The following is a 15,577-nucleotide window of genomic DNA, read 5'->3' as shown; positions in this document are numbered from 1 at the left end:
CAGATAGATAATTTTGCAGTCTGTCCTTGGGTCCTGTTTAAATGTTCAAACCAATGAACACCAAAAATACCCAACAACCCATCATGGAAAGGTTCTGTTAGGTCTCTTCTGTTACCCACCGTTTACTGGTCTTGATGACCAACACTATTAGCTATATTTTTTGTGGTGCAGGACCATGAAAAATATTTCAAACTATATGCAATAATACTGATACTGATGACTTTACAAAGCTGCTTTTACGTTGCTGAGGAGTCAAGCGTACGCTCCAGCAAGCAAATAAGAACGCATGCGGTTAGTAGTTTGCAAAGTGAATAAACAGGCAAAACTTTTATTTTAAATACTACTGAACGTTAGCTAAATAGCTGTCGTGGTGTTCAATAATGGTGTAAAACAATCAGCTTCCCACCGACCTCAGAGGCAGGCGACTACTGGTCTCAAACAATTTCCAAGCCCTTCTTACCCCGAGACGAGATCGATGCCGGGATCGTGTAGTAAAAATATAAAACGAAAAATATATAAACAACAGAAAAGGGAAAAGAAACAAGTTAGGGTGGACTTCGGATTTGCAAATGCCTTGCTACTCCATTTCAAATACTGAAAGGGGTGTGTTGCGGAAGCTGCCCTCTACGTTCCCCACGGAATAAAGCGCTTCTCATATCAACAGGAATTCGTTAAGCTCCGGAGGTAAACGTTGGAATAAAAATACAAGTCATTCTTCAGGTTCATAATTTTCCCAGTCTTAAGTAGAGGGAAACGTGAACACTATTCATAGAGTCCCAACTTTTACAAATGTATAATGTCAAATATCACATTGAAACAGGTGGATTGTGTTGATCTTTCTATTATACTGGTAGCGCACAAACACAACCAGTAGGAGGCGCACTTGTATAACAAGCGTCTCTGGTGACTTTGTATACGTGGTCAGTGACGCACACTACAGCAGGTCACTCTGTGTTGTGAAATAACAGTAGAAATATTCATCATAATTAAGCACTATTTTCAATATCGCATACGAGAATGTCTGAAAAACAATACCTGAACGTTGCCAAAATGTTCCGACCTACTCAGAAGAGGTTTACCCGGCCCCACAGGCGGCTAGGTGTCCCCGTCTACTGGAGGACTGGCACCGCTGCGTGTGCTCCCAGTCCTCCAGACGGCTAGGTGTCCCCATCTCGGCGGGGTGAAGCCCCGTGTGTGCGGGAGGGGCGCAAGGAGCGCGTCGCAGTCCCACCGTGAGGCGGAGCTGCGAATGGGTTGGTGAGCGAGAAGCCAGTTTAACACCCCGAGCGTCGGCTACCAAAGCAGGAAACTCCCTGGCGAATGTAGGCAGGAGTGTCGCTGGCGCATGGCTCCGTTTTTGCCCTATGAATAACGGCGCAGTGGACGCTCCTTCCCCGGATTGCTGGCGTCGTCTCGGACTTCCCGTCGCGGGCTGCAGAGGTCCTCTACCCGGCTGCGCCGAGCCGAGCGCCCCGTACACCACCCGGCCTGGCGCTGCAGGAACGCCGCGCTACGAGAGCCCGGCCTGCCGCTGCGCTCCGAGCCAAACAGCTAGCGTTTCGTTTACGGTTTTATTAATCGCATAGCTGGCTTAGTGTTGTTTTATCGCGAGGTTTTGGGGTCTTTTTGGAAGTCTTGGCTGGTTAAATCTGGACATTGTCGTTGAATGCTGGTCGGTTAGCTGGAGCGGCGCGTCGTTGTTTCCCCAGCAAAAGCCCAGCTACAGGACGGCGGTCTCGGCACGGAGTGTCTGAAGTCGCTACAGGACGGCGTTCTCTGTAGCGATTGTGTCTTCAGCGCAGGTGGAAATAAATTAGTTAAACACGAATGAATCCCCGAGGTCCGAGCGTTGGGTGATGGCCCGGAGCGGTTGATACAAAAGCCGAAACTGGCTCAGATCTTCCCGCAGCCTGGCCGCGTTTGCTTCGCTCGCTGGCTACTCGAGCTGGTCCGCCGGTGTAGCAGCACACCGCGGGTTTGACTTATTTTAACGGCCTGTTAGGAGATGTGAGCTCTAGCTGTCCTTGCGGTACCAACACATCTGTCCGAACTAAAATAGTTTGTAGTGATTTCTGGCTCTGCATGCAATGAGCACACTGCCTCGCCCCTGCTGAAGTGTCTGCGCTACACGCCCCGGGAGCCCTGTCCCGGACGGGGAGGATCACGCCTACGGACCCGAACCTCCTCCCGCCAGCATCTCCAATGCGGAGGGTCTGATCTTGGGCGGACATGCTGAAGTGTATCCCTCTGTGGCGCTGCAACCGCCACGTCGAGTCTCTGGACAAGCGGCACTGCTCCCTGCACAGCGTGCCGGACGAGATCTACCGCTACAGCCGCAGCCTGGAGGAGCTGCTGCTGGACGCCAACCAGCTCCGAGAGCTGCCCAAGGTGAGAGCTAGGAGCCCTTCGTACCGAGCTTCTGACCGTTCCGTCCCGGGTTGGTGGTGGCTTTTACTGCCGAGTATTTTGAGGTTTGTTTGAAGGAGCGGGTCGGGCAGGACCGCTGCCTCGGGTCTGTAACAGTCTTATGAGGAAGAGAACTGAAGGAGCCACTGCTGGAGCTATTTGAAACGTTTCTGCCGTGCACTGACTTCCGTTTGTCGTGTCTTTTTAATCTAGAGTGTCTTTGGGGAAGTAGGTGGGTGTGCGCATGGATTTGTGAAGGACCGTGTTGACTTTGCGTCTTTGGCCGTGTCGATACCAAGCGCAGCGAGGCTCACCCGAGACTTTTTGTGCGCTGCCGTTGGGGAGAGGACTGCATGTCGTTAGTGCCCCGAGCAAGAGCTGGCTGAAGGTTGCGAGCACAACATTAACAACATTTAAAGTCTGCACTCCCGGTCATGTCTGCCAGGACGGGGTAGGAGGAAGGCGCTTATAGACCGGCGGGATAGCTAGCGAGCTTCGGACAGAACAGCACCATAAACGCTGGCGATAAAGTGTCGTCCCTGGTGCAAACAGGAAGATCAGATCTCACGGGTTTAGTGGGTAGACAACGGGCCGAGGAGGCCCTGCAGCGAGGAGAGAACGAGTGAGATTTGAGATCAGTTTGAAAGCGGATAATAAAACTATAGCACGGAGTTCGGGCAGTTTAATTTGTCATGCTCCGTTTTACTATATGGGCATTTTCATTTTTTTATTCTTTAGGGATGATCAAGGGTTTGTTTGTTTTTTTTGTTTTTTTTTTATTGTTCCGGCATCTTGCTGGAAAAGCATAGATTAAAGAACGCAGAAGTGGTGTGAAAGTCACCCGATCAGTACCTCGTCGCCCGGTGGAACGCAGCCGTGAGCTGCTGCTCTGGTCAGAACCTGGCCATGGCTCCTCTACCAGTGCCATATGGTGAGTCTCACTGTGGTGCTTCTACCATGTGGTGCAAGAGGTGATCTTAGCTGCTCGTACCAGTCGCGGCTAGTCATTCGGGACTAATGACACACTGCGGCCTAACGACACTACGCAGCCATGCCATGCGGGTCCACCGTGGATTCCATCTATGATGTGCTAAATATATACCTGCAGAAGCATGCCTCGTCGATGGCAAATGATCACGTATATTCAAGACGTGCTACGCCACGCCATCAGGGTCTGCCTGAGTCTTCAGAGGACCCAGGTGGCAGTGGATGTGTAGTTAATTCGTGACTTCCTCCACCAAGGCTGTGGTGAGTAGTGATCACTGTCTGAGTGCCAGGGTGTGCACCCATTGGCTGGCTACATCAGTCGGAGCAGATGGAGCTTTATTTGCCCTTAGTGTATCTTCTGAAGCCTAGCCCAGCGCTCTGGGCTCCCCACCTGGGTAACAGATGCCCATCAGCCTATAACTATAATCACATTTTAGGAATGGCTGAAGTAAAATGAACAAAAATGATTGTGTTCCTCGGACTGTTGCAATTAGACATCGCATGTTGGTTCTAAAACCACTGATGAAACTTCACCGTGGTTGTGGTTTTGGGCGATTGCTTGGTATGGGCTGTATCTCATCACATTGGCTTCAAGTGGCTATGGTACGACCTCGTATTACAAGATTCAAAACAGATCGATACATAGATATATGGCTACGCTCATATACATTCCTCAGTTTGTTTCTGGACCATTTATTTAGGAGACCCTCACAATTACTGATCTCCATGGAAACGTGGCTGGCAGTCTTAGCACTAGACTCCACTTCCTTCCGATCCAGCCCCGGGAGTTGTGCCGGGTAACTGAAGAGGAATTCCCTTCTGCCCTCCTGCTCTCGTTCGGGGTGCATCTCTGGTTCTGCCCGTTATGCAATCCCCAATCCATGTCATTCCTCGCCGAGTTCTCTGTTCTCAGCCACCACCGTGCCCAGCGAACACCTATCCCCAAAGTCGGGGACAAGACCGGCTGCTAACGGGATTAAACCCGCACACCCCCTACCACTCACCATCTGGTGGAGCTTTGGGTAAGGTCATTGCAGGTCAGCTCGGTTTAGTGACATGCTGTCAGTCTTGCATGTGGCAGGTAAAGCGCCTTCGTTTCAGGAAGTGGGAGGTTCCTACAACTGCCCCGAGGCACTTTTTTGTTTGTGAGGCAGGAGGCGGGGGGGGGGTGGGCCCTTTTAGCGTTGACAGTCGCGTCAGATCTTGTGACAGCTTACATAGTAAGCTCTTTCAGCCTGCCTGACGTCCTCCACCCAACTGCACATATTGAACGTACAGACTCATTGTGCTGGCTTTGTTTGCTTTGTGCATTTTTTTTTGTCAGCCGTGACTCACATGTTTGCAGTTGGGGGGAGACTTTCCTCATCTAGTAAAAAACTCAAATTACAAATGAGCCAAATGATGGTTTTCATTTTAGCTTTGGGGCCAAGGTCAGTGGCATGCTGGGTAAACACAAGCAAGTGTTTGCTGTGGAGGTACTCATCAGCAGTCAGAACAGCTTCATACGGTCACTGTACCGACGGGGAAACCAGTTGAAATTGTACAAATAAAAACATTAAAATCACACTCTGCACCCCCCCATTTCTTTTGCTTATTACCAATATACTATAAATCCCTGTGGATATTTTTTCTTAATTTTTACCCTTAATGGTATATATATCCAGCATGGAAGTGGAAGGTATATGTGCCGAATAGCTGCAATTATTCTTTAAATGCCGTTTGAACATTGTTTATTGGCTGCACCCTGACTTTTATGACTTGTGGCACAAAGTAAACTTTGCAGGTGAGCGCAGGCATGCAATGCAGCTGTCATAGTGCTCCATGGTGAGAAGGGCAGTACCACGCGGCAGTGATTGCAGTTATATTGCTACTATATTGCAGTTGTGATATGAAAAGTCTGCTGGTGAACCTTTTTGGATTTGTCATGGTTAAATATTAGCTTTTTCTAGAACAGTATTTCTATTCATTCATTCTCTTATTTATTTATTTTTGACTAGAATTGGTTGGATCACGAGTGGCATGATTCAGAACACCCATCTGGAACAGCCGAGGTTGGTCAGAATGCTCACAGCATGCAATTAAAAAAGCTGTGAGGGCTCATTTGCATATCATGGCTTTCAACGATATCGCTATTGTAAAGGCCAATATCGCGCTTACAATGAAGTGGAGTGTACTCTACAGCTAAAATGATGGTTCTTGTTGGTCCACCCTCCCCCAGTACATGTTTCGTGGTCTTATAGTTAAAGCAAAAATCCATTACAAATTACGGTCAAATCCGAACGAATGCATGAAAGGTCCCTGAGCTACTGTTTCCCAAGAGGGCATAGTAAACTCTGCAAACTCTGCAGACTCTGCAGAGGTGGAATTTGGCGGGAACGAAAGGTGCTTTCTGGATTCGGAGTGATGCTAATGTTTGAACTGTTCTGTGCTGATGAGTTAGTTCATCATATTTTATTAGAGAAATGCTTTGCCCCAGATGTTTATTGGAGAGCGATTGTTCTTACTGCACGAATACCTGTGGCCTAATAACTGCAGAATGTGCAGTGTGTTTTCAAGGCTGCGTTTCTCCTGGGGGAACTGTGGTTGCGTTGCCTGTGGAACGAGTTTGAGAAGAGTGTCACACATCTTTTATAGGTTCATTTGTTCTTTCCCACACCTGATCAGCAGATGCCTGCCCATCAGACAAGTACGTTATGACACTCTAGCCTGGATGGAAGCGCTTCCTGCTGCCAGTCCTACAGAACTACAGTCTTACTTCCTGATGTAACACCAGTGTGAGCAGAACGTGCAGCGCTGGTGTGTGCTACTGTAGGTGTGTTCAAGAGATGAAAGGCACACATATTGTCCATGTCTCACCTAGACTTGTTTAGTAGTGAAATGCATGTTCCTGAGATAGGACACACATACACACACTCTCGCTCCCTCTTCCCAACATTCCCAACAATGTCTTTGTCCTCTTCCCAGTGGCAGTTTAAGGGTCTGTTCATGCATGAAAAGCTGGCTAAACAACCCCACAATAAGAGGAGCGCTCACTCCTTTGCGACCAAAGACCCTGTTGCGTGCAGTTCCAAGGGAAAAGTGTTTTTTCCCACTGGATCCATGAGTCTCGCCCCTCTCCTGACATGCTCATGTCTGCTGGTGTCACGGAATATTACCGTAGTGGCCATACTGTCGCTGGCCGGTCCTGTAACGTTGCCGCAAGTGTTTTTAAGGAACAGGTGCTCCGCTGGGTTCGTCACATCGAGTGCAGCGTTTGGTCTGCGCTGCAGTTAAGATGCTTCGGAGACGCCTTTCCTGCGTTCCGTCAGATGTGAAATGAACCCAAGTTAAGAGTTCAGATCTGCTGCGGATCGGCAAGGTCAAGACGCTTTGTTTTATCAGCAGTTGCACGCTTGCTCTGAAATAGGCAGAGAACGAGTTGGACGGAACAAATAATGTCTTATTGTTCTTTAAGTTTCACTGCGTGTTATACTGTGTATGACTATGTATGTGACGAATAAACCGAACCGAACTTGAAGTTTTCATTTCTTTATTTGTAACGTGGGCTCCAAGTCCCTCTGATTGGTCGTGGAAGGAGGGATCAAATCCGAGCCCCGGCGCTCGTAGTAAACATGGGCCTCCCCCATTAAGATTCCTCCGCCACGGAACACTAAATCAGGAAAACGTGGAATCCACAGCCTGTGCGTCACGGGCCGCTCTGCGAGGAGAAAGCTGTGACCCGAGCTTTAGAAACCGACCGAGAACGTGCCGAAAAGCGTTGCAGCCCACCGCATTCCACACACAGAACTCATGGCCGTAGTCATTAATCTCATCCGTTCGGTCTCTTCTGTCATTCAGCAACCAACTTTGCTGCGTTTTGTTCGTGGTCCTACGTTGTTCAAATGCCAGCATGGTCATTGCTCCGCATTCTCTCAGCAGAACCTAGTGGAGACTCCTTGGCTTAATGAAAAATGCCACCAAGTCTGTGGTCACTTTTATTAACACTTAACCGTCTGTTATTTTGGGCGTTCCTTTAGATGTGGTTTATTTTTTCTGTGTGTGTGGGCATGCGCATGTGGTCAGCGGGAGGGGCGTTCCCGGCCAACCAGGGCAGCAGTTTCCATAAATCAGACTCGCTGTTGCGTGCGATCTGCGGTAGACCCGTACTCTCGCCCCTCGCTCGGCTCGGCTCGGCTCGGCTCGGCTCGGCTCCCCGTCCTGCGCATGTCCATTTTCTTCCATTTGTCTCTTGCTCTCTCCTCTTTTGATATTCTGACTCGTTCACTTCTTTCTCTTTCGTGTCGTTTCTCTTGAGCGTTGCGTGGCAGGAATGTTTTAGTTTATCTGCAAACCGAGAATAAAACGGTAAAGCCATTTGCCCCTACTTTTACTGAACAGCACAGCTTGTTTTGCGGGTCATTTTTGGCCGCCGCTGACTTCATGCGCACTTTATAACAAGACCGCTTTACCGTCGCCCTGTTGAAAACAGCAGTGCATAAACGTCTGGAAGCGTCACGTGAACGACGACATAAACCGGTTGAACGAGGATTTAATTGCAGGGCCAGTGGCCTGCTGGTGAGCCAAGGACTTCGCTAAGGTCACGTTAAAGCTGCGTGTGTGGCGGTTCTGCTCCTGCGGCGCGCCCGTGTGCGATGGTTACCGGGATTCCGGTTAACTGGCCGGTAATGTGGCGCGCCCGGCACCTTTTGTCCGAGCCGACGGCCAGCTGCCTCACACATCCTGCCCCCGCCCCACAGAGGGAGTCTGATTCCGGGGGAGGATTAGCGCCCGATGGGCCCCTCACAGCGGGGAGGCCTTGCTGCAGGGAAATCATGTCACACACGTACATTAAAGCACCAATGCACTTTCCCGCAGAAGAGGAACACGGCTAGTATTATCATGTACCCACGAGGCTGAACCTGCTTTTCCAGCTCAGCACCCACCCGGACTACACCGCCCTATGCTCGCGTCCCGCCACACTCGGGCGTGGTAATCAGTTTGTGGCCCCTGGCAGGCCGTGACACGCATCCCTTCCCTCCGCGGCCTCGGGCCACGCCCCCAGAAGTGTGAGCTTTGCGCTTTTACGGAGCGGGTGGTTTGGACCCTGACCACTCAGCCCAGCGACGTCAGGAATAAGGCGGAACCTCCTCGTCACCTGTGTCCGGCACCGCTGGCTTTTAGCCCGGGGCCAAACTAACGTGGTTCGCCTTTCCCTGAACTCTCTCTCATCCCCAGAGTGGATCGTCCCCAGGGCTACATGCGCTTGGACTCAATGGGCCAACTAATTGGAGCGGGGCTGGTGTTTGGTGGGCGTCTTCCTCCCTCGCCGGTACCCTCTCGCTTGCTCCCCTGAACATGGTTATCCAACAGTGCTTGGAGTTATTTGTATTTGGCCTGGTGCCTGTGTGTGGTCTTTCCATGCAGGTATATGTCAAGGTAAACAGGCTCGAGCACAGATGGTCCAGACTGAATAATTAAAACTCTCTCATTTGATTCACTCCCAGGGGCTTGTAATACCATGGCAGGTGTCAGCATGAATGATTCTCTACGTGTGTGTGTGTGTGTGTGTGTGTGTGTGTGAGTGTGCTTCACGTCATGAGCTCTGAACTTTAAAGGAAACAAATATGGCTAAAGAAAGAAATTAAACTTACAGATGGTTAAAGAGGTTCAGAAAAAACGTCTCCGCTAAGTGCCACAGTTATTAATATGATGGCTCACTATAAATTCCCTTCAATTGTACCATATTAATATAGCCAATCATATTTTTTATTTTATTAATATTTTGTACACTGTTTAAAAAAAATATCAGTCCAGAAAGCTGACTGTTGTTTAACATTTCCCTTTAAATACAGGTGTCCTGTTATGTGACCCATGCGTCAAGCCAGCCTAATCACTAGTGTCTAATCACCGACCTCGGTCTTAAGTGTCACGTACCCGTTGTGGGAACATGAGCCATTTCCTGACTGCAGTCAGATAACGTGAGGCTAGTCATGGCTGTTCTGCTAGTTTAGTGCTACATAAGCAACTCATGTATTAAAAAAACAAAACAACTCGTATAATTAAATATGAATTTTTTACAGCTTTCTGAGTCTGTTTTTCCAAGGTTGAGGCTTTTGTTGAGGAGAGTTGAGTAGTAAGCCTCCCCCTGCCTCAGCCAATGGGCGCATGCTCATCTCCCAGTGTGCTGCTCATATGTCTGACTGGTGACACCGGATCGACTGCCATCACCGCTGTTCAGTCTGAAGGCCGCAAAACTAGACGGTAGGGGAGGTCCGTATCCTAGGAGGTCCTGTCAGCAGAACTGAAGCAGGTTGACTGAACCACGGCGAGCACACGCCACAGGTCTTTTACCCCGCTCATCCTCCCTGGCGACTCATATGACGCACGCACACACAAGCTTTGCCATGACAAATCTCCCCACAGACTCTCGTTTCCACGGCCACGAGACGCACGAGAGGCCCGTTCTGCCGCTGCCAGACCCTCGGCGTTTCCAACTCCGTCAGCTTTGGTGTCGGTTTTTATTTGGACCAGCTGAAGTGTGCCGAGCTGTTAAATTTTTACCAACGAGGCAATAAAGCTTTCATAAAGTGGGTAATGCAGTACAACTCTTTAGTAGACCTCTAGCTTTTGTTAGACCAGCGAAAGCGGCAGCGATTTGGTGTGTCCAAGTTGCCGCAATTCTTCCTAACTAAGCTTAAAAGCTGCTGTCCTCATCAAACCGTTTGGAAGAAGAGGGACTCCAGACTCGTGTGTGCGGTGATGCTGCTTCCCTTTATGGCAGCTAAAGGAAATCAGAATCCACCTGATGAAAGTGGAACGTGATTGGCTCTTTAGGGAAGAAAGCCCAGCGGCAGGGGTCCCTAAATACAACTATGCCCCTCTCGTATTCCTTCTGATGCCTCGAGAGGTCACACCGCCTGTCTGGCCACTAACTGTCGGGCATCTCTGAACACCACAGTTCTAAAACGACAAATAAATAAATGATGAGTGCCTGTTAAGGTCACCCACTTTCCCGACTGTCAAGTCTGGTGTACAGAGTAAACACGGCAGTACACGCCATCCTACGTATTTGTTTATATTCTTCCCTTTTAGTTCCTTGAACTTAAGCGTTAGGAATTCTGAAATTCCCAGACATCTCTACTCAGACCTGTCAGTCAGGCTCTTGTCTTGGTGTATTTCATCACTGACCATCCTGCATTGCTTTCTAGGGAAAGGTGTTAACAAAGAAAGTGGCGGCCTTGCCTATCGTCACAGCAGCTAAAGTTCCACAGTGTGTTGCTGCGCCTACAGGTCTATGGCTGGGGGGGGTTTCAGATGTCATTTTCTATCCCTCTGAACTTTCACAACCTGAACTGAGTGTGGTTTTGAGCTACGTTTGTGAAGCAGACAGCTTTTGGAAACCTCTCATTTGAACAAATGTACTGGTGTTTTTTTTTTTTTTTTTTTTGCTGTTGCATTCTCTGAAAACTTTTGCCAAAAAGTCAGCCTCCTCACGTCTTCTACTCGGGGTTCTCTGAACTAGTGTGAAGGTGTCCAAACCCAGCGTGGAATGACCTGCCTCACACTGCCTTCACATTTGACTGTGTTGCCACTTTGGTGCGCTGTGGTTTCAGTCTATGTGGTTGAGTGCCCTGGGGATTGGGAACCAGGTGTGGGAGAGCGACATGTCAAACGTGGGTCGTCACGTTCGGGGAAGCTTTCAGACAAAGTAGCCTGCCTCGATTAGCAACAGCAGACTCAAATTGTGCGGCGCACTATGCAAATAGCCAGCATCAAATGTGTCCCGTCGCGTTGCTTTGTCAAAAGCGGGTGTTAATTAGGTGAGGTAGTTGGCTCACCCGGTCACCTGATGTTTGGGTTGCGCGTTCCCCATAGGCCGAGCTTCCTTCTCCATTCGTGTGGTTGTGTTTGGCTGCTCGGGGCAGGAAGTACACTCTTCTCATAAAGGAGCATTGATGATAATGGGGTAGTGGGAAGGTGTGTAAAGTACCTATTGCCTCATATTCTTATTTAAACATGTTTTATCAACGAGCTTCAGAACAAATACAATTATTTTCAATGAATGTCAAGAAAAAGGACCCAACCCAAAGAGAAATAAATATAAGATGTTATCTGTAAGAGAAACTCAACATAAATTGTTCCACAGGTTTTGCAGTTTTACAAGGTCTCATATTTTTCTTTCATGTCGGGTTCATAGTCCATAAGATTTTTAATCCACGTGAGAGCAGTACTAGCAGGAATGTGGGCTTGTAGGATTACACTCATGCACCTTGTTTTCCATATTGCACCAACAGTCCTCAGATGACTCTCTCCCAACGTTTGACAGCTCATCTTCAAAGATGCCATACCACAGATTTAACATTTAATATCAAAGGATCTCTCCTAATCAAACAACCCATTCTCCACTGTCTTCCCCACCGTACTACCGTTATACCATCATTGGAGCTCTTCTTCATGAGAACCTTCTCTGAACAATCTGCGTTATACGTGTCTCCAACGATGTGCCAGGGAGAGTCGTGAGCTTGCTATTCTCCCCCAGCTTTCTGCGAACGTCCAGGAGCAGCCGAAATGGGTACCGGCGCTGCCCAGCGGGTCGGAGTCCGAGTGCAGCCGTTCAGCACGCTGACACGTGCACACGCGTCCTTGCCGGTCCTTCCCCGCTGTGGTGGTGGACAGGAAGGGAGAAGAATAGAGCGGACCGAGGAATGTCGAGGCTTTGCTTCCAAGTGCCATGCCGGGCCGGCGCAGTGCATCACAGCTCCCTACGCTCCCCCCAACGCCTGCCGGACCCTGGACCGTCACCAGACGGGAAACCTCTGTCGATGTCCTGGTCAGGACTTTCAGGATTAGCACTAGTGCTGGATAATGCAGCTAAAGGCATGGCCACGGCCTGAGCATCATGTGTGGTCATCCCCATGGGAACACACAAACGCACACATCAATAGTCAACAGAGTTGTCAGATTAATCTTCCTGTAGGGGTATTTTATCCATGGCCATATAATTGAAGCCAAATTTCAAGACTGTCCAGTAAGAGAAGGGATAAAATAACATTCCTAAAGGAAATTGGCTTAATCTTTTGGAGAAATCCTCTTTTGGAGTTTTATGAAGTGCCCCTGGATGAATCATGTCCATTGCCTGAAATCCTACTCAGTCTGACATGTAGAATCTGAGGAAACTTTGAACCACATACCACAAAAGGTATTATTCTCATTTAGCCTCAGTCTGACTGCATTGCACCCTTTGGAGGTATTCGGGTGTCTTGGGATCAATACTACGCTCTCTACTACATATGGTGATTTTCATTGTCAGCAGATATAGAACTGCCATCTTGGTGCCCTGACTATAACGTGAGTAAAAAGATATCAATAAGAAATCAATAGGTTTTACAATTTGTTTCTGTAAAAATAATGTTGCCCAAACACTACCAAAACTGATCAGGGAAGTCCAACAGAAGTTTTGATCAAATTTATTCCATTCGTATAATCTGAATCCAACCATTCTGAGCTGCGAGCAACATTTCCTCTTTATTTTTGTGGACATTCTGCTATTTGCTTCATGCACCTGCAGTATGTGTCTTTCTGTTTTTCTTGGAATGAGCACAACCTTTTTCACAACTTTTTCCTGTGCCAGCAGTTCTTTTGGTGAACTTGTTCATAAGCTTAGACTTTTACCATTTGGACAGTGTTTGAGCGAGAGTCCTAAAAACGTTCTTGATAATTTCAAAGGTTGAACCTCTGAATCGCCTTTGGCCTGCACCACATCTGCTCTTGGAGGTAACTCATAGTGGAGCTTGGTGATCTTGCTCCTGGTGACCTGTTAGCCATCTCTCCAGCCCCTAGCGGGCTTGAAACTTCTCTGGGTTGTTTTTGCTAATGCGGATTCTAATGCGGATTCTTCTGTGAATTGGTTTGGGTGAAAGGGCGTAGCAAAGCCTTTTCACACAACACTGCGTGGGTTCCCGCATGGGTGCTGGCATTCTGGCACTCTGAGCGTGGCCACTTGAGGAAACCGGAATGAGTGGAATCTAGAGGAGCCCTCCCCCAAGCTCACTGCTTTAATTCGAGGTCGGTCAGACACACACACACACACACACACACACACACACATACTTTCACAGGCACGGCTTCACTCGCCTTTGACATGCTTGTCGTCGTATGTTACGAGCCAAGGCCCTTCTTGTTAAAGATCTTCTCCAACTGTGTTTCCTGCCACAGTACAGATGCAGTTCCTTGGAAGCTTTCATAGGCGTGGCCTTGATGCATGCCTTGCACAGGGAAGTTTCGGCATCTTAAATCTCAAACCTGACTTCGGCGGATTACCGAACCCCAAAAGTCCCGTTTCCTTCTGGCATATGTACTTAAGCCACCTCTGTACTTGAAGGTATTCCCCTAACTGCCTGCCGCTCAGGGCGTACAGAGCTGCTTACAGACTGCCGCTCTGCAGAGCAGAAAACCTCTGCCTAGGTCACACGCAGTCATCCGTGATCGCTGAGCTAGCTGTTTAGTTTTCTCCATTTTTCTCACAGTTAAGTCATAGCGGTTTGTCCTGCAAAGCTCCGTCGCCAGTCTGAGAGGGTGGAGGTCAGCGCATGTGTGCCTCAGCTTGTGCTAGATGTTCTCCTGCAGATCCTTCTACTTGCAGCTGGCAGTCAGGGTGGTGTTAAATGAACCATCCCTCCATTATGGGTTGCATTGCACCTGGGTAAAAGCACTCCAGAGGAGGGCAACCCCTTCCAAAGTTTAATGAGTCTTGACGAGAAAATTAGATTTGTAGAATTTTAACATGCTACACAGCAGAGAACCCAGGAACGAGTTAAACACCTACAATGTTTAACTCGTCTGTTTTTGTATTACCTCGTACGGTGTTTAGCTGGACTTATATACCAGTCCCCCCCCCCCCCATGTGTACTTTTGTGTATGACCACAATCGATTGTGTTCCTGGAGACTGTGACCCCCCCCCCCCACACACACACACATGCACGGCCCTCGTGTGCTCTGGAGAAATGTTTTGTCTGCTTTTGACTCGTCTTTGTGTGTGTGAGAGATTTACACTATTATGTTCTAACTTTTTTCTGCCCTGCAAACTCTTATCTGGTTGTCACAGGACCGTGCCCAATGGCAACCTGTGTTTGCGATCGCCCCATTGGGCTTTAACAGGAACGGGTATGTTGTGGTGCTTCGTGAGAGCTGGCAGACAGGCTCGTGGACCCGCGTCCTGCTCTCGTCACGAGCTTCGGCGCTTCCTCCTTGTTTATCTGTCTGCTGCGCTCCCGGCCTAATTTAGAGCGAAGCACATACGGTGCAGCTCTAGTGAGTGAGTGGGTGTGGGTGTGTGGGTGTGTGTGCTTGTGATCTCTCGGTGTGCTGTGACTCCCAAGTGACCTCGCCTCTTTTTTGTTGTGGTGTTGTTACTGCTGCTCTGCTATAAGTCAAAACAAACCCAGTGCAATCCAGCTTTAACAACGCTGTTTGACAGACGTTCCGGCCCCTCAGCACAACAGGAAGAGCCTGAGTTTTCCCACAGCAGGCCCTTGAATGTACACTGGTTTTGCCTGGATGGTGGCCTCTCAGTCTCTAGTGGCGTGCTGGCCTATCCTGAAGTTCATCACTCCAGCCTGCCGGTGGCGTGGGAGAGCAGCTTCCCAACCCCCATACCTGTCACTCACTCTGTTTGATGGGCGTGGCCACTGTGATGGGTGTGGCCAGAAACGCGACACTACCAGGACCCGTCAGGACAGCGAGGGAGCACTCAACACCTCGCAACTCTTCCCATCGATATTTTGAGGGAGGGGGAATGACATTGAGATGCGTACCGTGCAGTTACAACGTTTTTTTGTTTAGTTGAACAGATTTTATTTACTTTTTTCACTTTGGATATTTCAGTATTCCATCTGATGCTGTGTTGTTCCTCATGTGGATATTCAAACATATAGCCATGACACACATCTGACCCTAAACTCTAAGTAGAAGTCTGAACTCCCTGCGCATCAGCAGCAGGTCGGGAACACTGTGTATATTGGAAAGGCTCAGTCACATGGTTCTTAGACAGGGGCGCGCGCACACACACACACACACACACACACACACACACACACACAATGAAGCTTTGTTCTTATCTGCTTGCTCAGTGATGCATGAGCATCACATCCACCCCTCCCACACATACCCACCCCCACCCCCACACACACCAATGTGCACAACGGC

At 49.0% G+C, this 15,577-nt stretch overlaps 1 protein-coding gene across 25 annotated transcripts in view; it reads left to right on the top strand.

The window, feature by feature from the left end:
* The first annotated feature begins 293 nt into the window (after positions 1-293).
* Positions 294-15,577, top strand: part of scrib (scribble planar cell polarity protein) — a 64,815-nt gene continuing 49,531 nt past the window's right edge. For 8 of the 25 annotated variants that reach the window (XM_035519779.1, XM_035519786.1, XM_035519781.1 and 5 more), the window contains exon 1: positions 298-2,388. In XM_035519779.1, coding sequence (XP_035375672.1) covers positions 2,230-2,388 — 159 coding nt within the window. In that variant the 5' untranslated portion in view covers positions 298-2,229. Of the gene's footprint in view, positions 2,389-15,577 lie in introns of all 25 variants that reach the window. The other 17 variants (XM_035519799.1, XM_035519798.1, XM_035519796.1 and 14 more) reach the window with 5 other exon arrangements.

The sequence above is a fragment of the Electrophorus electricus genome, chromosome 19, assembly GCF_013358815.1.
Source record: "Electrophorus electricus isolate fEleEle1 chromosome 19, fEleEle1.pri, whole genome shotgun sequence".
Lineage (NCBI taxonomy): Eukaryota > Metazoa > Chordata > Actinopteri > Gymnotiformes > Gymnotidae > Electrophorus > Electrophorus electricus.
Note: the sequence above shows the minus strand (reverse complement) of the source record. Positions and strands in the feature narration are given on the sequence as shown.